The sequence below is a fragment of the Arachis ipaensis genome, chromosome B1, assembly GCF_059453495.1.
Source record: "Arachis ipaensis isolate K30076 ecotype BB chromosome B1, ASM5945349v1, whole genome shotgun sequence".
Lineage (NCBI taxonomy): Eukaryota > Viridiplantae > Streptophyta > Magnoliopsida > Fabales > Fabaceae > Arachis > Arachis ipaensis.
Genome location: NC_142436.1, coordinates 66,643,609 through 66,663,600, shown reverse-complemented (window position 1 = coordinate 66,663,600; position 19,992 = coordinate 66,643,609). Strand labels below are relative to the sequence as shown.

The window sequence follows — 19,992 nt, the reverse complement described above, 5'->3', positions numbered from 1 at the left end:
TTTTTAGTCTAAAAATTATTTTTTTTCTAAATAATATGAGTAACATTTGTAAATAATAAAATCTCTTCCATTGTAAATAATAATTACTTTTCTAAACTTTTGGTGGCAACACTCATCACATACACCAAAAGAAAAATTAAAGGAGATGAACAAAAATCCATATTATTTCTTTTGGTAAACCAATCAAAGCTCAACATATTGAATGTACTAGGGGTATGATCCACGACATTGACAATACAGTTCAGATACCATAGATTATATTCATACATTAGAAAGTGAACCACAATGAAGAAGAACAGATAATTAGAACAACAATTTTCCATTCAATTCATACAAATAAATTAAGTCCTAACCAATCAAAAAGTGAACCACAGTAAAGTAGAAACTTACAGCAGGATCCATTGAAATGAAGAGTTTAATACTGAGAGATTTTAAAATATGCACATTTTCAATCCATTGAAATGAAGAAGTCCAAAGTATACTAATGAAGAAAAAAAACTGAACAAATCTACAAAATAGAAAAAACCCAGGTAACAAACTCAGGAGAAAACTCATAACTCAGAACCAAAGGTAAAGAGTAGACTTACCTCAATTGATGAGTTCCGGTGAGCCACCGACGAAAGAAGAAGAGAACCAAAAAAGAGAGATACTCCGGCGGCAAGAATGGGAGGTCGAGGCAGAGAGACAAAGTCGCGAATTAAAGTGAAGACTCGAAGAGGCAGAGGTCCGACGAACCACCGATGAGCTCCGGCGAGAAGTAGCGAAGAAGAATTATTGACGGCGGCCGGCGGCGTACAGAGGAGAAGCGGCAAAGAGTGATTTTTTAAATTAGGTTTTTCTTTTAATTAGGATCTTCTCTCTTTTCTTGACTGAAAAATTTTGACACACTTTACTTCATACTCATTTCTGTAACTCTCTTTGGAATCATGAGTCACTAGCTCTCTTCCATTGGGAGAATAGCTCTGTTGAATTTTAAGAGATTAATGTGATTGATTCTCTACTTTAATTCTTGTATTAATTGTTTCTTTAGGGAGAATGTTGTTCTTCATCTCAAGGATTCAAATCTATTGGAAAATAGTTTGACTCTGAAGTGGGTTTCATGATCATTTAGAAGAATGAATCAGAGGAATCAAGCTTGAACACACACTTTCTCAATTCTTATGATCATGAAATTGGATTTGATAAGTGACATTGAATCAACCATTTTTAGATCTCAAGAATTGTGTAGTGCTAAATCAGAGAATGTACTTTATCTCTTCTCATGAGCAGTTGAACATGAAATTGGCAATTGATTAAATTAAGAGAAATTGAATTACTAAGAAATTAGATTCAATTACTTATCATTTGCCAGAGATCAATAGTTACATGATTGAGGAGGAGATAAGATTTATTGCTCTTGAAAATTTAACATCTCTGAACCCCAATGCTCTCACTATCATTACTCTCTTTATCTTGCTTTATAATTGTCTTTAATGGATGCACATTTACATTGATTACTTTCTTGCTCTTTACTACTTCCAGTTGATTTAGTTTTCTGTTATTTAGATTTTTGTCATTTTGATTGGTTTCATTTACTACTTTCAGTTGATTTAGTTTTCTGTTATTTAGATTTTTGTCATTTTGATTGGTTTTATTTACTTAATCGTCAAGTCATTTAAATTCTAGTTTACAATGTTAAATAAATCTCACTCAAAATTTGAATTGTCCAATTAGAATAATTCACTAATCATTGTTGCTTAATCCACTAATATTCGTAGAAACGATAATCCATTACCATAGTATTATTTGATACAATTCAGTACATTTTTCGAATTGTGGATCGTTAAAGTCCGCATCAAATTGCCCCCATAGAAATGAAAAGACAGGCTAAATACTATCGAGTTAGGTCCAGTTTGGATAACCAACTTAATTAAGCTCCTTTTGATAAAATAACTTAAACAATAAATGACTCTATTAAAAGTAATTTATAAATAAGTTATTTTGTATTTGGATTTTTAACTCTAAAAGTGCTTATTTTATAAAAATGTAATGAAAAGTATAAGTATTATGAGAGAAGTCATTTTTTTTAACTTCTCTATAAGCTCCAAAATAGCTTCTTAGAAAGTTGCAATTTAATTTTGAAAATTTCACCAGACATTAATACTACCACTTTTCATAAGTCAAAAGTTAAAAAAAGCTACTTATAGAATTTTCCAAACGGGCCTTAGTGTCAATAGGACGGGTGCCTGAGAAAATAGGTTATCCATTAATAAAATAAACTACTTATGGATGACGGTACGATGATGAGTTTTAAAAACATAACTCAATATGTTCAAGTGAGTTTTGCATGAAAGATATTGATGCATAATTATTGTTAGTTATTGTTGTTTCTTTTTTTTTTTTTTATATACACATCCTTATCACATTAACGAAGAATGAACTTAGAGCATTTCTTTTCTTTTTCTCTTGAATTTTATTTTGAGAAAGGAACATGTTATCTCCGTTGTATTTCCTTTGAAAAGTGCAGAATTTTTTGTGACATTTGTACATTTTAGTATCAAAATAAAAAAAGCATATTGAAGTAAGAAAATAGGGTATTAATGAGATAACTGATACAAAATGATCATAGAGACAAAGGTAAAAGAGAAAATGAGTATTCCATCCGATAGACTTTTTGAGAATGGCAACACTAAAAGCCTACTTCTAATTCGGATCATTTCCAACCAAACCTTGAAAATGTTGACTGAAATTGCGATTTAGAACTTCATTTAAAATGTCATATTCTTTGAATTATTGTCTATCATTTTTTTTTTCTTTTTTTCCATTTCTTTTTTTTATTTTTTATTTTTTTCTATTTAAGCACCCACTAGGGGATGAAACCCTAGTTAGGGTCGAGACACACATATATATACACAATCAAGTGCCAGAGAAAAGTGGGAGAGAAGAAGAAGAAGAAAGAGAAGCAAAAGTTGTCATCTTCATGGTGCACGGTGAATGGTATATTAAGTGAAGAACGCCACGGTTAGAGGGTTAAAGATGCACCACTGGCTTTAGGGAAGGAAGCATCAACCAGCAGCCCTTGGACCATCTAACGGTGAGGATCCAATGACGAACATGGGTAACGATTGAAAAGATAACGTTTAGGCCTCTCATGAATTTCAGTCCAACGAATAGTAGATTCCAGCCACCGAAAAATGATCTTCTGGGATCGGATGAATATAACAGGAAGCAAAATGAGATCTAATATGCTTGGCCATTTTGCTATATATAATGGTTATCCTCAGTGTTTGTGTGACATTGGGCATAAGAGAAGTCCTTACAAAAAATAGGTACATTGTGTAAGCACTTCCTTGATGATTATGTTTCTTTTTTTTTATTTGCTCTTCTTTCATTTTTTTTCGGTTGTTCTATACTTGTCTTTGTAGCCTTTTGATTTTCTAGATTAGAGAACTTTTAATTTTATTTTGCTTTGATATCTTAACTTCCTTTTTTTCTCTTTATTTCTTAATTGATCATCTCAATCGACCTCTTGTTCTGTCAACCACTTCAATTTTAAAAATAACTCCAATTTATCTTGACAATCTTTGTCAATTTTGTTAACAAGATGGTTTGGTTGCTAGTAAATATAATTTGTACAAGAAAATTTGTATATGGATGGAGAAAAATTAAAAATAATGAAAAATGCAAGATTAGGCTAGTGATAAAGGATGAGAAAAAGAAATGAGGATAAAAATAAAATATCTGAATAAACAGTGAGAAAGTTTGAAGGTAATAATAAATTTAGAAAGGAAAATAAATTTCAAATGTATTTTATTTAAACAATGAAATATTAACATCATGCCCATTTACGAAATATTGTCCCTAAATCTTGAGTAGAGCAAATGAATTAACACATTGTCATTTTCGGATAATACTGGGTAGTTAGAAAAATGATAATAATTCCTTGATATGTAAGATTAGATGGGTACTGTGACACATTTGTTTGTTCTCCACCTATTACTACAGGGATTCTATTTGTGCTTATCTATTGCAAAATTTCCAAAATTTTTACTATTTATGTTCTTTCATCTTATTCATTTCTTCTTTAATTTCTTCTTAAGTATGTCCTAGTTCATCTGTAATCTTTGATTGCAAACCAATTCGGTAAGGATGTTGTAACGACACCTTTTTCTGTTTATTTTGTATTTTCAAATGTAATAAATGATATGCAGATGTTAATGTAAATGAATAAAAATGTGAATAAATGTAATAATACTAGGTCCAAATTGCATATCATCATTTCTCTTATTGAAAAACAATCACATTGGTACAACCAAATAGTATTCAAAATTAACCAAGGGACATTTCCAAAAGTATTCAAATCTAATCTTGGAAGTTCTAAAGATTATGCTATAATTCTTTTTTTCTTCAATAACTATAATAATTGACTAAGGGGCATTATCCTTATCCATGTTAAACATTTGATGGTATATTTACAAAATTGGACAATGCATAAGCAATGAAAGTGAAATAAAAATTAGTATTGATGAACATAGTAAAAAAAATCATTCTATGAGGTACAACGATTAAATTCTATAGAAAGGTTCTAGGATTGTATATACAATGTGAAAGGAGTGTTAAATTTAAACGATAGATTTTTATGTGCTTATACAAAAATCGAAGATTTCACAAAACATCATTATTTATCTCTTTATATTATAGGAGTTGAGCTAAAGCCTGTGAGTAAATGCGGTGAAAATAATAAAACAATTTATGTACAAGTAATATACACACGGATTAACATAGAAGATATTCAAAAAGAAAAAAAAAACAAATGAAATCAAACAACAAAAAATAAGAGATTAATATAAGGCTTAACCCACAAAGAGTATCCCAGTGGAGTCGTTAAGTTGTCACAATGTCCGCACCTAGGACAGTACAATCCGGAGGCGATCGAGAGATGAAAAGGATATTCATTGTCTTTGAATAATAATAATATTAATATGTTTCTATCCGAACAAATTTATATATCAATAACAACCAATCAAAAATAACTTAACAAGAAAAGACAAAGACACAAAAGGAGGAAGAATAGTGAAACTGGACATGGGAGAAGAAACTAGGAAAGAGAGAAGTGAGATAGAGATAGAGGAAGAGGTATCTTGTGAAAGTGAAGATGACGAATTTGAAAGTAAAACTACCAGAACTTGGAGAATAGAATCCCATGCAACCTAATCTGACTTGCAGCGATGATGAGATTGTTGTGGATTACATTAGGAAGAATCGGGATGGGAGAAATACTACGGAGGATACCAGTTTAACCACAAGGGACAGAAGAAGGAAGAGAGTGACGAAGTTTTAGTAAGCGAATTTTATCTTAGTTTTGCAGGAGAGAAGCTCAACAGTTGAGGACATAGATAATAGTCTTTTTGGTGTTTATGATCCGAAGTCTTTTGATGTTTGTTTTGATTTTTAGCCTTTTTTTATCTTCGGGATAGAGTATCCGGATGGACATTTGGTTTTTTGCTCGGTTGGTTAGGGCCGTTTGCTTGTTTGTTTTTGTAAGGTGGTTTGGTGTTGTTTTATTGTCTTGGCTTGATGTGTTTCGTCAAGCTTAAGAACACTACTCTCCATATACACAATTTCTAATAGAATATCAAATCTTTAAAGGTGAATTTTATCATGTAGAAGAAAGATTCCTTCTATATGTGTAGAAATGTGTTGTCATATTTTGAGTAAAACAAGTGTCTAGAGAGAGAGTACAATTATAAGTATAGTGGGAGACAAAAGCTGATATGTGGACCCCACTGCAATGAATTAATTTTTTTAATAATTTAATAATGTAAAGTTGATTAGGTATTAATAATGAATGATAATGATGGGCTGTTTTTGTTTTTTTTTCTGTAATGGATTTAAGTTTTTGGGCCAGGCCATTTTTTTTCTTTGGATTTGGGTCTTAATTGAATTTTTTTTATGAAAAATATTATTCTAATTTATCTTTTAGTTGGGTTAATTGTCTCTAATATAAATTAATAATTAAAACATATCTTCTTTTATTAATTCAAGCGCCTCCTAACTTATGAGAATCACTCTTAGTATCTCTTCTTCAACAACACTCAACATATTACTACCATCATAATTTGTCACGTCCCAAGAGCAATCTTCTGTCAACACAAAAATAAAATTTTGACCAGCAATAAGTATATCTATTATCAAATATTAACAGCTTTAAATTTAACTGACACATAAGAAATTAAATTCTAAATTCAAATAACCATTCTAACCAATAAAACAATAATTTTTTACAAATTCAATTATTCACCGTATCTTTATTTTAAAAATAATTTACTAGCAAATAAAAATTTAAATAACAATGACTTAAATATTTTTTTCATATTAACTAGTAACCTACACATAATTTACGTTATCATTAAATTAACCTACACATAAATGAATTAACAACTAAATTAACATTGTTAAGTATAAAAAATATAATCATCAACACTGTATCTATTTTTTAAATTTTATCAAAAATGTCAATCGTAAACACTAAACCCCTTATCATTAAATATTAAAATATTTAGCAATCCAATTTTAGAATGAAAAACTTAAACCATCTAATTTTAATCTCTAATAATAAACAACAAATCCTGATTTCTTAATCATAAAACTTAAACTAATCCAATCTTGAGCTCTAAACCATCCAACCCTAAATTCTAAACAATATATTTCTAAATTCTAAATTCTAAAATTTTCTACACTAAAACCTAAATCCTAAAGCATCTTACACTAAACCCTAAATCAAGTAACAATCAATTTGAATAACTAAACCATTTTATTCATAAGTTTAAAAATAATGAAACAACAAAAAGAATTTAAATGACTTTTAATCCAATTTTAATATGTTAGACTTTATTTAAATATTATGAATACAAAGTACATAATTATTTTTTAAAAAATTTTTATAAGGCTCATCTTTTAAAGGATTCATTTTTATAACAGTACTTATCATTTCATAATTTTAGAACGAATTAAATATAAAAAAAAAGAAAAAAAATTGCAATAAAATTCACCTAAATGAATCATGAAAGAATGATATCATATCATATCCAATAATAGATAATACTCTACTTAATCTCTATATTAACTAATTTAATGTATAAAAGTGACAACATTCATTTTAAGGATAAATTACATAAATAAACAGAACGAGTTTCAAATTTACATGAATGTTCAATTACATGTGATTCGAATTAGTAGGTGTATTAGTAAATGGAATTCATTGGAATCAATTTACTATGAAAAAATATTTTAGTGAAGACTATCTCATGTAAATCGAATCTATTCGATTTAATTTAGGTAAAACAAAGTCAATAGCTTCAATTTAATAGGAGCAGCTTCTATGGAGATTTTATGGAGATAAATCGAAATTATAATAATCGAACCACACTCAAAGTAAATCAAATTCTTGGGTTTAGATTTAATGATTTTGACAAAAATTTGTAATAAATTCATATAACCGTTTTGCATTTTAGACATTCATATAAATTTAGAACACATTCAATTTGTTTATGTGATTTACCCTCATTTTAATCTTTCCGGTCATACACACACATACACACACACACATATATATATATATATATATGAATCATTCTAAATTAACATTCATCTAACATATTCTTTTTGTGATCGTTTTTACGTCAATAAATTATTTATTGTCAAGCATGAATATAACTTGTTAAATAACATGATGCCATTTAGTAAAATACTCATGAAAAATACATACATATTTCATTTTTTAGTAAAAATTATAAATTATATTTTGAAATTCTAACAACTATATTAACTAAATATATTCAAATTTTTTACGAAGGTTTTATGAAAAGAATTCTAATTAAACACTAAATTCTATCATCGATTTACAATTGTTACAATACAAAAATTTTATCACGTACCAAATATATTATCATCAAAATAAACCCTAAACGAACCAAAATTAAATTCTAAATGCTAAACCATTTTATTCTTGTACACTATTATAATTTTTTTATAACGTAAATTATGTATCTTACTACAAAAATTAACCATATAACTAATGATTAATTTACCTACTACAAAATTAACCATATAACTAATAATAAAATCACAACTAATGAATGATTATAGTCTAAAACATTATTAAAAATAAGATTATTAATAGTATTAGAATAAAAATAATATGTGCAAAACACTAAACTAATATTTTCAAGAACACAAAAATACATCTTTTATGACAAAAAAAAAGTGTCCACTTTTCATAAAAAAAAAATCAATCAACACCTACATCTACACAAAAAAAATTAATTAAGACCCAAACAAAAAAAAATTTAAATAACTCCCAAATCCATAAGATATTATGTTTATTATTTTGGTTTTTCATAAAAATAATTCAATTAAGACCCAAATCCAGAGGAAAAAAATTGCCTGGCCCAAAAACTTAAATCCATTACAGAAAAAAAAAAAAAAAAACAGCCCATCATTATCATTCATCATTAATACCTAATCAACTTTACATTATTAAATTATTGAAAAAATTAATTCATTGCAGTGGGGTCCACATATCAGCTTTTGTCTCCCACTATACTTATAATTGTACTCTCTCTCTAGACACTTGTTTTACTCAAAACAGGACAACACATTTCTACACATATAGAAGGAATCTTTCTTCTACATGGTAGAATTCACCATCTTTAAAATAGTAATTTTGTCTTCATTTAAATAAAATAAAATAAAACTGAGAATAAACTGAAATTACTATAAAATGAGGTCCTATTGCTTTCTTTAAAAAAAAAAGGAAAAGGAAAAACAATAAAAACAGTAACAAAAATATAGTGTGAAAGGTTGTCATGGATACTTGCCTGGAAACAGAAATTAAACTGAACAACTGAACCTAAAATTAGAAAAAGCAGCAACGGCGCGCACTAACAAACACTATATACTGTTTTCTTTTTCTGCCTTATGGGTTATAACTTATGAACAATTACGCGTACGGCTTACTTGTTCTTTCAAGTTCCAACAAAGCGATTTGTTATTCTTCCTTTGCTTCTTTCCCTCTCTCTCTCCTAAACATTTATATACTTAACCATTATTCTGTATCACCAGAATCCATTCAATTGTTCTTTGCTTTCTCTTCTCTTCTAAACTCTTTCAACATCTATCATCTTTTTCGTCTGATTCTCAGCATCCATGGCCACGGTACAATTCACAATCCTTGCTTCGCTTCTTTTTTTTGTTTAGATACATTAGTTTTCAAGTCTACAAATTTGTCCAAATCGATAGTTATTTTAAAATTCAGATAATTAATATATACGGTGTGTGATAATAAACAAGTACACGTGAGTTTTTACCGATAAAACATATATATATAGTCAATGTGGGTTATAAGCCCATGAGTTAAGAATTCAATAGAAACTTCCTTCTTGTCTCTTAATTATTTATGGTTTTTGTTTCCATTAAAATTTTTTGAATCCTTGAATTGTTCAGCAAGAAAGAGGTAGGCCATTGCCAAAATTCGGAGAGTGGGACGTGAACAATCCGGCAACAGCAGAAGGTTTCACAGTGATATTCAATAAAGCAAGAGATGAGAAGAAGATTGCAAAAAATCTCCCAAGAGAGAAACTTGCCACCCAAGAAAAGAAATATAATGCACCTCACAAGCCTGTTGCTTACACAAAACATCCCCAAAAGCAAAAGGTAATAAAATCTTCAAAGAACACCTATGGTTCTTATTATGAGCTTTTAATTTTGTTTGATTTTCTGAAATGATATTTTAATGCAGAGTAAGTGGTTTTGCTGCGGTTAATAATCCAAGAAGGCGTGACAAGGGAATTGGATTCCGAGAACGACTATTAGGAAAGGGGATCCTTGTACAAACCCTAGATGTTGGTTTACGGGGACCAGATTCTTGAAAAAATCCCCAATTGTTGTGATCCTGCTTTTTAGCATTTCAACCTTTTTTTTTTCAATTTATCTTGTTTTCTTTTCAAGTTTTCTTTTTTCTTTTCTTTTTTTTTTTTTTTTGGTTGTTGAAAGTTTACAAGATATTGTATTTGTAAATTATAACACTGGAAAGAAATAAATAAATGTGAACTTATAGTCTGATACATTGTTATGTTAGGCGCTAATTTATTATTTATTTATTATTTCTTGTATTTTACATTAGACACTAGATATAGTTTTCTAATTTTTTTTACATGAAGAAACTCTTTCATCAAAAGATAATAAAAATAGGAGATAAAAAGTGGAACAATGTCTCAACATATCTGGAGGGTATAATTAGGGTATTTCGAAAATTAGTACAACATATACATAGTCATATTAATTTTAGGTGCATATTATGGTGAAGAAGAAAAATGAATGCTAAAAAGATCAAGATTCACTCTTATAAATAATTAAATATTTATCTAAAAAACTTTGTTATTTTATTTTTATTAATTTTTTAAAATAAATTTATACACTTATTTTCATTCTCTTCATATAAAAATATCTTTCTTGTAGAATTATCCTTAATTTTAACACACTCTTTTCTTTTCGGATCTAAGTTGACTTGGTTCCTTACTTTGAGTAAATCTCCAAAATGGTCCCTTAGATTGAACCCGTACACCAATGTTATCCCTGACTTTTAAAATGATCTAATTGCATCCTTCAGATTGGGCTCCGTGCGAAATCCTGGTCCTTCCACCCATTTTCGGCGTGACTCAGCAGCCGGAGCGCTGAGCTGGCGGTTTGTGGTCCATGTAGGCAGCCTTAATCGACGCCATTTTGCCTAGAGGGTACTTCCATTGCTTGTTAAGAAGAGGACGGTACTACCTACCGCAAAGTTTCTTCTTCTACTTCTCTTCCTCTCAGATCTACTTGCTCTTTCTTGCTTGCTTTGTTGATCCGCTTTCTAATCTTGCTAAAAAGTTGATTTGACCTTGGAAGCTTGCGATCTAACTAGATTTTGTAGTGTTAATCTAAGATCAGGTGTCATTGTAATAGTTCTAGATGATTGATTATGTTCCGTTAGTTTCACCCTAGAAATCTTGATTGAGATCTGTGTTTTGATGACAGGGATGCAAGAGGGTACTTCCATTGCTTGTTAAGAAGAGGACGGTACTACCTACCGCAAAGTTTCTTCTTCTACTTCTCTTCCTCTCAGATCTACTTGCTCTTTCTTGCTTGCTTTGTTGATCCGCTTTCTAATCTTGCTAAAAAGTTGATTTGACCTTGGAAGCTTGCGATCTAACTAGATTTTGTAGTGTTAATCTAAGATCAGGTGTCATTGTAATAGTTCTAGATGATTGATTATGTTCCGTTAGTTTCACCCTAGAAATCTTGATTGAGATCTGTGTTTTGATGACAGGGATGCAAGAGGCCGCAAGGTGAGATTGGAGGAACTCCAGCAAACATGAGTGGTTGTTCTTCACTACAGCCAAGCCCACAGTCATCAGCGTTCCCAAGCCTTGTTCCTTCCTACCATGCTAGCCCAACTTCCTTATCATTCCCCAGCCCCTCTCGCATTGATCCCAACCTTCAAAACCCCTCTTCATTCCTCCTACCATTTATTCATAACATCACCTCCATCCCCACAAACCTTCCTCCTCTTAGAATATCCAATAGTGCCCCTGTTACCCCTCCTCTTTCTTCCCCAACCTCCGGGGGTTCTAAAAGGAAGGCGGATTTCGAATCCCGCTCCAATGTCTCCTCTCTTAATTCGTTCCGCCATCCTCTCTTTGCGGTATCCGCCCCATCCAGCCCCTCCCGCCGCCACCAATTGGCTACTTCCACCATTCCTGAGTGTGATGAATCTGATGCTTCCACTGTGGACTCCGGTCGCTGGGTTAGTTTTTAGACAACGACAGCCTCGGCTGCTCCTCCATCGCCTACCTTTAACCTTGCGAAACCAGCAATGCATCAGATCACTCCCCAAGGTTCCATGAATATGAATGAAGGCATGCAATGGGGCTAGGCTGCAGAGAGAGGAAGACCATCGGATTTTGACTTTGAGAATGGTAGAGTGAAGCCATGGGAGGGTGAGAGGATACATGAGGTGGGAGTGGATGAGTTAGAACTTACTCTAGGCTGTGGAAAGGCCTGATGTTGAAAACAATGTTTAGGGCTACCTCCAGGCAAAACGACGTCGTTTAAGGCTACCTACGTGGACCACAAACCGCCAGCTCAGCGCTCCGGCTGGTGAGTCACGCCGGAAATGGGTGGAAGGACCAGGATTTCGCACAGAGCTCAATCTAAAGGGTGCAATTAGAGCATTTTGAAAGTCAGGGGGTAACATTGGTGCACGGGCTTTTATAGCCGAATCCAGTGTAATTCGAAACACCCCAATTCGAATTACTATTAGAGCCAGAATGTGAGTAATTTGAATCAGCCATATTCAAATTACTTAGGGATTCGTGCAAAAGTGTAATTCGAATCAGACTGATTCGTATTAGTAGGTGTATGCGTGTATGTAATTCGAATCAAGGTGATTCGAATTACATGCAAATCAAGTTCAAAACATGCTATTTCGAACTATATAGAAATGTACATTGGTGAATTTATGAACCAGTTTTCGGTTTGGCTGATTTGTGTAATTTCCTGCTCCCATTGGCTTAGTTATGTGATTTGCCCCCATATTAATATATTACAAGAGTTCCGTTATTTAGAACTTGTTTAAGTGAACTTTTAAAAAAAATCTTTTTTTCGAGATATCTTTTTTTAAAAGATCTTATAAAAAAATAAAAATAATTTTATATTTGAATATCTCATACAAAAAAATCTTTTTATCTATCAATTATATTTAGATATAACAATATAAAAGTATTTTTTTATTTATTTATTACATAAAAACATCTTTTTTTTAAATAATTTTTTTAAAAAAAGATATAAATTACAACTTTTCAAAAAAAAATGTTCTTTTATTTTTTTAATACGTTTACTTTTACTACTAAAAATTTGTCAAACACATTAAAAAATAAAAAAAATATTATCGAGATAATTACACCTAAACAAACACTTAATTCAAAGTTAAAAGATATATGTTTTACTATAAAATCATGAAGTGTAGTAGTAACTCACCTATGTCTTAAAGCCAAGTATATGTTAGGATTCACAAATGCCCAAAATGTTGCTCTTGGAAAATTATCAATTTTATTTGTAATCTGGCACCTTATGGAAACTAGAAAGTAATCCGCATTCACATCCAGTTTGAAAGAAGACCCACCAAAAAACCAAGCGAGTAAACAAACAAGAAAAAAAAAAAGTAGACTAGAGAGTAGAGACTACATATGCTTAAGTTGTAAATACCAAGTCCAAAAAAAAAAAAAAATTAGTAAATACATAAAAACATCCGTTTGCCATGTGTATAAATATATTGGTAATCCGTAAAAGCTTGTAACTAGAGGAAGAAACTTAGAAGGGTATCATGTTCATAAAGAAAACTACAACTTCTAATTGAAGAGTTGCTCAAAGGAAAAAGAAGGTCCCTTGACAAAGATGCTTACAGAGGTTACTGAACAGCACCTCCATTTCCACCCATCCCATCAACTTCAACACCAGTTGGGGGCACTGGGTTTATGGGGTGGTCATACTTACAAGCCGGTCCAAACTTACAGAGTCCATATCGTGTGTAATGCATGCACGCATTCTTGTCCTGCATTTCATGATAAACATAATAGAAAGAAACTAGGTAAATATTGCTTCTAACTGCATATGGCTCTATCAAATTAGAGGTACTAATCCTTTAATCCATCATCGTCACTTGGTGTTAGATCTTTGAAGCCAGATACAGGATCATCACTAGGTTACACAACCATGTCAATTCAATTTTAAAAGCACTTACATTTATTTACCCACCATAGGTTAAAAAATATTGAGAAAGAAGAACCATTTTCAAGTTTCTACACAAGCGGAAAAATAGTGGTATAAACTAACATAAAATGATGATAACAACAACTTACAGGTCTAAGAGGCAGGCCTTTGTCATTGAGGTTGCATGGAGGTAATGTTGCTATCCGATTCTTTGGATGGTGAAATTTACAATTGGATTTGAACTTGCAATCCCCAGTTTTCAGGAAGTAGCTGCATTCAGGTTCACCAGGTCTTTCAGGAAAATCATCAACTTGAATTCTTTTTTGTGGGTGTATATAAACATTTGTTTCGATCACTGGATTGTTCATGACATATGGTGGAGGTGGATGCATACTCCTCTCAGATAGGTAGGTAGGTGCCTTTACAAACCAAAAACAAGTCAGAGTGATGCAGACAGTTCAGCCAGCATGATAGTTAACTCTAGGAAGGCGAGAAAAAAGAAAACAAAAAGGACCATGCTGTACTGCATTCAGTGCATTGCACTATATAACTCACAGGTCAAGAGTAATAGGTACAAATCGAATATTCACTTCTAAGTTTACAACTAAAGGTCCGCCTCATGAACCTCAAATAGCTTAATACTCATTCAGCTTTCCAGTATGCATTCACTGCTAATGCATTGATATGTCTGCAACACTCAAGGTGACAATATCTCACCATATAAAAGGTATTTCAAACCAACGGTAGAATGATATAAAGTCAGATAAATGAAATAAATATATAGCCTGATAACAATAAGTTAATAACATTGCATGACAGGGCATTGGCAAAGTCAATCATCTATCTAGCATAAATTATTGTATAATAAAACAGCCACTATTAGATGGCTACTAATATTGAATCTTAGGATATACCTGATATGCATTCCAATCAGGACTTGGGGGCGAAAGCATCATTGGCACAAAAGGAGATGTTTCATTTACTGTTCTTGGAGAAGACCATGTTGACACAGACTGTTGTGATACACCATGTAATGAAATAGATCCTCCATTACTATACCCTGAAGAAGTATTAGATCGTCCATTACTATACCGTGAAGAAGGATCAGATCCTCCATTACTATACCCTGGAGATGATTCAGAACCTCCAACAGTTGTAGGGTCAGGATGATTAAACTTGCAGTTTGCTCCAAACTTACATGAGCCGGTGCGCATGTAATAAGGACATTCTCTCTTTCCCTATCATTTAAATCAACCAGAATAATATTTCAGAGGTAACTGTTTTTGGAAGCTGTAAAAACAGATAAAAGATGGTATATGAAAGAAGCTTCATATATACATACCAGACGAATAGGCAGACCAAGAAAATTGAGTTCTGCCACCTCCTCGGTTGTTAAATCTTTTCCTTTTGTATGGTTATATTTACAATCTTTTCCAAACTTACAACCCCCGGACCTTAAATAATACTGCCATAACACCAAGAAAAACATTTATTAAGAACATTTCACATATCTTTTAAAAAAAACTTCAGAAAGAAGCTATGTCTGAAGAGCAAAATCTATTCATTTAATCACGCCAAAGAAGCTGCCTGACTTAGATTCATTCGTATTTTAACTCAACAATTGATAGGGTAGTGCAAAAAGCTTTTCCTTTTTTCTTTTGCTTTTTCCCAGTTCATTTGTTTTCGTATCCACTACTATTACATATTGATGTATGCAAGCTAAATTATGAAGATAATTATTAATTTATTATTGTTATCTTGCATATGAAACTATCATCCCTGTCACTAATGTCATTATCACATGCTTCCTGGAATGCGGCTTGACTGAAAGAACTAGAACAAATATAATGTCATGAAAAAAAATAAATGAAAAAAAACAACAAGGTCCTTCCTTGTCCACTGCAAGTGTAGAAAAAGGAATTCATATAATTTTATCATCTTTATATCTCTTTGCAAAAGATATTGCTACGTAATAATTTGAAGGTAACCAAAATTGATAACATACAAAATTATTCGCTAGATCAGACCTTCTTAAACTATCCTTATCCACAACCTTCTATGTAAAATTAAGAATATGTAGTTTAAGTTTTCAATTAAATAACAGAATGTGCAAATTCTAAATTTACAATGAAATTTGTTTAGAAGCATAATTTTGATAATAACCTTGCATTCTGTCTGTCCTGATCTCTCTGCTTGCTCTTCCTCTCTTTCTGCTGGCCACTCTTTAACAGCCTTCACGTATGTTTGAAACATCTTAGAGAAAACTTTTAAGATGTGAACAAAATATAACATGTTTGCAGTCATGAAAGGCCAAAAGCCTTGTTAAATGCTCAATCACATATCCCTATTTCCCTCTTAACTGTATTACTTTTTCTTCCATTTTTATCATAGTGAAAACTGTGAAATCCTTTTGTTAATAGATAACATCATGTCACCTCACCTAATACAACTTCAAAACAAAATTGGGCCAAAAAGACAACATTGTACATAATCAAGTCCTAAGCCAAACCTGAAATCTAACAAATTGCAAAACCTCAAGAAAGCGCACAAAAAAGGGCCAAGAATACCTGGTTTTTCCTCCTATTAATGGGGTGATTGAACTTGCAATTGATTCCAAATTTGCAATTCCCAGTCTTCATATAAAATGCACAATCCTGAGCATCAGGCCTCCAAGGGTACTGGTGTTGTGCCCTACCACCACCATTTTTCTCTTCCCTCTTCTCATCCCCATCAACATCATCACCCCCATCAGCATCAACATATCCATTAACTAACCCATCATAATCACCATCCACAAGACCCACATTGACATTCTCCTCTTCCCAACTATTGGTCTCCCACCCCCAGTTATCCCCATCACCACCACCACCTTTAAAACCCTCATCACAACCATTTACAACTTCATCGTCACCATTAGTAACACCCCCATCATCAACACCACCACCAACTTGGCCAAAGTTTGAAACTTTATCCCCAATCTCGCCACCCTCTTCGCCCACACCTTCCAAACCCTTCAAATCCAGCTTACTCTGAAGCTCAGCCGAGAGTGAACCATCCTTAGCCGTTTGATAGAGATCTGACGGCTGAGGATCGTCGGTGCCGTGATTGGAAGAAGGAGCAAGTTGAGGGTCTTGTTGGGTGGCGGTGATGGAGTCACCACCGCCATTGGGAAGTGAGGAAGAAGCAGAATCGGATTCAGTGTGTTCCATTCTCCCTCCACATTTCAAACCCTAATAATGGTTCTATAGTACTTTGTTCCACTCACGCGCAGAGGAAAAGGGCTAATGTGGTGGTGGTGGTGGTGTTTAATTTATTTAAATGTGTGAATGGGGAATGGAATTGGGGAATCAGCAAAGTAAAGAAAGAAAAAGCAGTAGCAATGTGTGTGAATAAAAAGGTGAATGGGGAAAAAGGGTGGGGGGGGGGGGGGGGGGAAAGTGTGCAACTTTGTGGCTCTGTGAGTGAGCGAGCGAGTGAGTGGGTTGTGGGTATAGTGTAGAGAGAGTGTAATATGCGTGCTTTGTTTGGTGCACTGCACCCATTATATATGAGTTGTGTATCTTCCCCCAAATTTGCCATTTTGCATTTTTTGCTAATAAGTAAGATCTTTTTCTTCTTATATTAGTCTAAACCATTATTTAGTCTATATAGTGAAGTGATAGATTTTTAAATTTAGTGTTGGATTTAATTTGTATACCAAAATAAATGATTTTATAAAACATTTAATGTTGTGTTGGCATATTAAAAAAAATAATAGACCTAAATAATTTTTATATTTTTTTTGTGATAAGAGATTAAAGAAAAGTAAAAGACAAAATTAGAACAAATTACGATATGTCTGGCTTAAAAAAAATTTCTAACCTCTTTCTAAGACTGCAGGAGCTCAACTTGAGCGGTCATGTTTATAACATCACATCTCGTCATGGCGTCAACAATATTGTTGGGAGTCCACTGAATAAGATCAACACTAGCCCTCTATTTCCACTTCAAGATCTTCTGAATTTTGCTAACCATATCCTTGTCCAAGTAATGTGCTCCCATGTTTTTATCACTAATCAAATTAAAGGCCTCCAAGCAATCAATTTCACTGAAAAGCATCTCTATGACTAGCCTCCCACGATAATAGTAATCTCTACCAGATCACAAATAATTCACATTTGAGCACACACACATAAGAGAAAGATCCCATACAACCTCTCAACCATAAACCATCTGAATTTCAAATAACACGGTCAAATCACGCCTTACTACTATCATCAAATATACTTACAATTTACCTTAACCGAATCTTGTGGAGGAGTCGTCCAAGTAAAGTTCATGGAATGAGCAGCATGAAGAACCTTCTTGAAAAAATATTCTGAAGCTCATTGTTTGAAGCATAGATAAGTCTCACCACTTTATCAATGGATCAGACTTCATTGAAATTGAACACATTATTATTCCTATCCTTCCAAATCCACAACAAGCAAGCAAAAAATAGAAATACATTAGTATTCTTATATTTATTAATCTAAGAAACCATGTCCAAGTGCTGCAGATCAAAATTCAACTTCTTCTAAATGTTTCAAGCCTTTCGGTGGTCCCTAAAACAATGCAGAACGGTTTTCGGCACAAACTGACACCTCCGGCAAAGATTGGAAGTTGCAAGGTTTCTTTTAAATCTAAATTTAGCATTTGGAACCGCATCATGAAGGAAAAGCCAAACCAGAAATTTAATTTTTTTTCGAAATTTATAACTGCCACAGCCATAACCAATCCTCATGCTCATCCTAACCGAACATGCACTTACTTAACCATGTGTAACCACTACTAGAAGAGTACAATTTTAAAGTTGAAAAGGTTCAACTCTAACCCACCATATCACTAACAACCTGACTCGGATTAAAGGCCTCAAGGGCGCTACTTGAAGTTATCAGATAGCAGGGTAGCAACATCAACCAAATTCCAAGTACCATCTCTCTAGAGATCGCTAATACAAAGCTCTGTATCCCATATGTGAGATAATTCAATTCCTCTGCTATAGTACCATCTCTTCTCCAGTTGTCAAACCATAAAACCTGTTGAAGTGGGCCAATACGCCATGAATAACTGTCCCTAAGAGCATTGGATTCTTTGCAAATACTCTTCCAAGTTTGAGAACTCTTCATCATATTAAACAAGAAAAATAGTTTCAAATTCTTATTGTATTTAGCTACCAAAAGTTGCACCCAAAGCTTCTTTGGACAATGTAGAAATTACTAAACTAGCTTACCTAAAAGAGCTAGGTTAGCGCAAGCTAGATCTCTAACCCCCAAAACCCTAAATGTTTTGGTAATTACCATATTTTTCCAATAGGTAAGGCTCATGTCCCTCCCATCCACTTGGCCCTTACAAAGAAAATGACGCATCAAGGAGGAAATCTTGTTCGTTGACCAGCAAGGAAAATAGGAGACTTGTATTTAGTAGATTAGAAGAGATGAAATAACAGAGTTAACTAGACAAAGTCTATCGCCTCAGTTCAAGGGTTTGCCCTTCCAACTTCCTAGTCTTCCTCGAATTCTTATCAATCACACCATTGAAAAATACTCTGCCAACTTGAGAGTGAGATATACACTCCCAAATATCTTTCCAGCTTAAGTGAAATGAATCTAAGATACCCCAATAAAGATTTCTTTCCTTCTAATTGGTTTGAAATCCTTCATCAAGGTTGGAGTGTCAACTTTGGGGATCAAGACTATCAAGGTCTCCATTATCTTAGGGCAAGTGTAGCCTCCATCAAAAGTATTTCTCATAAAATTCCACACATCTATACCAAGAGTGTCACAATATTTTTTGAAGAAAAAACTTGAAATTCATCCGGCCCAAGAGTTTTAAAAGAATTCATACCAAAAACTGCTTCTTTAACTTCAGCCAAGGTAATCGGGGTAGTAAGTTTCCCACAAGAATTGAGACTTAGCATGGACAAAGGAACATTTCCAAGGCAGTTCAAATCAACATCTTCCAAAGAACTAAAAAGCTGCTTGTAATAAGACAAAATCTCCATTTTTAAAACCTTAGGGTATGTTGACTAAGAACCATCATTTACAAAATCTTCTTGTGTTTCCTATATACCAGAGTTTAAATATGGAAAAATGTGTATTTCTATCGCCGAATCTGATCCATTGTTCCTGAGACTTTTGGTACCAACAGTTCTTCTTGAAGGGGAATACAATTATAATCATCATTGAG

At 32.7% G+C, this 19,992-nt stretch overlaps 2 protein-coding genes and 1 pseudogene across 3 annotated transcripts; 2 read left to right on the top strand and 1 right to left on the bottom strand.

Moving 5' to 3' along the window:
- Nucleotides 1–8,998: 8,998 nt before the first annotated feature.
- LOC107618278 (RPM1-interacting protein 4-like) lies at nt 8,999–9,915 on the top strand. The gene is made up of 3 exons (XM_016320296.3): nt 8,999–9,195; nt 9,484–9,693; nt 9,779–9,915. The coding sequence occupies exons 1-3, from the start codon at nt 9,187–9,189 to the stop codon at nt 9,800–9,802; spliced, it is 243 nt and encodes an 80-aa protein (XP_016175782.1). The 5' UTR covers nt 8,999–9,186; the 3' UTR covers nt 9,803–9,915.
- Nucleotides 9,916–10,740: 825 nt separating this feature from the next.
- On the top strand, nt 10,741–12,567 carry LOC107607441 (BES1/BZR1 homolog protein 2 pseudogene; annotated as a pseudogene). Its single transcript, XR_015902734.1, has 2 exons — nt 10,741–10,973; nt 11,053–12,567. The product of XR_015902734.1 is annotated as a BES1/BZR1 homolog protein 2 pseudogene (transcript).
- A 647-nt stretch (nt 12,568–13,214) lies between these two features.
- Nucleotides 13,215–17,405, bottom strand: LOC107631030 (zinc finger CCCH domain-containing protein 43). The gene is made up of 6 exons (XM_088501460.1): nt 16,353–17,405; nt 15,949–16,017; nt 15,128–15,250; nt 14,700–15,023; nt 13,935–14,204; nt 13,215–13,627 (listed from the first exon to the last, which is right to left on the bottom strand). The coding sequence occupies exons 1-6, from the start codon at nt 16,992–16,994 to the stop codon at nt 13,484–13,486; spliced, it is 1,572 nt and encodes a 523-aa protein (XP_088357586.1). The 5' UTR covers nt 16,995–17,405; the 3' UTR covers nt 13,215–13,483.
- Nucleotides 17,406–19,992: the final 2,587 nt, after the last annotated feature.

What these genes read in the sequence shown, in the direction of transcription:
- LOC107631030 (XM_088501460.1), bottom strand. Translation starts at nt 16,994, where the DNA reads ATGGAACACACTGAATCCGATTCTGCTTCTTCCTCACTTCCCAATGGC. An exon ending in TTGGTCTGCCTATTCGTCTG is followed by an intron (nt 15,024 to 15,127) that starts GTATGTATATAT and finishes TTTAAATGATAG; the next exon opens with GGAAAGAGAGAATGTCCTTA. An exon ending in CTGATTGGAATGCATATCAG is followed by an intron (nt 14,205 to 14,699) that starts GTATATCCTAAG and finishes TGGTTTGTAAAG; the next exon opens with GCACCTACCTACCTATCTGA.
- LOC107618278 (XM_016320296.3), top strand. An exon ending in AACATCCCCAAAAGCAAAAG is followed by an intron (nt 9,694 to 9,778) that starts GTAATAAAATCT and finishes ATTTTAATGCAG; the next exon opens with AGTAAGTGGTTTTGCTGCGG.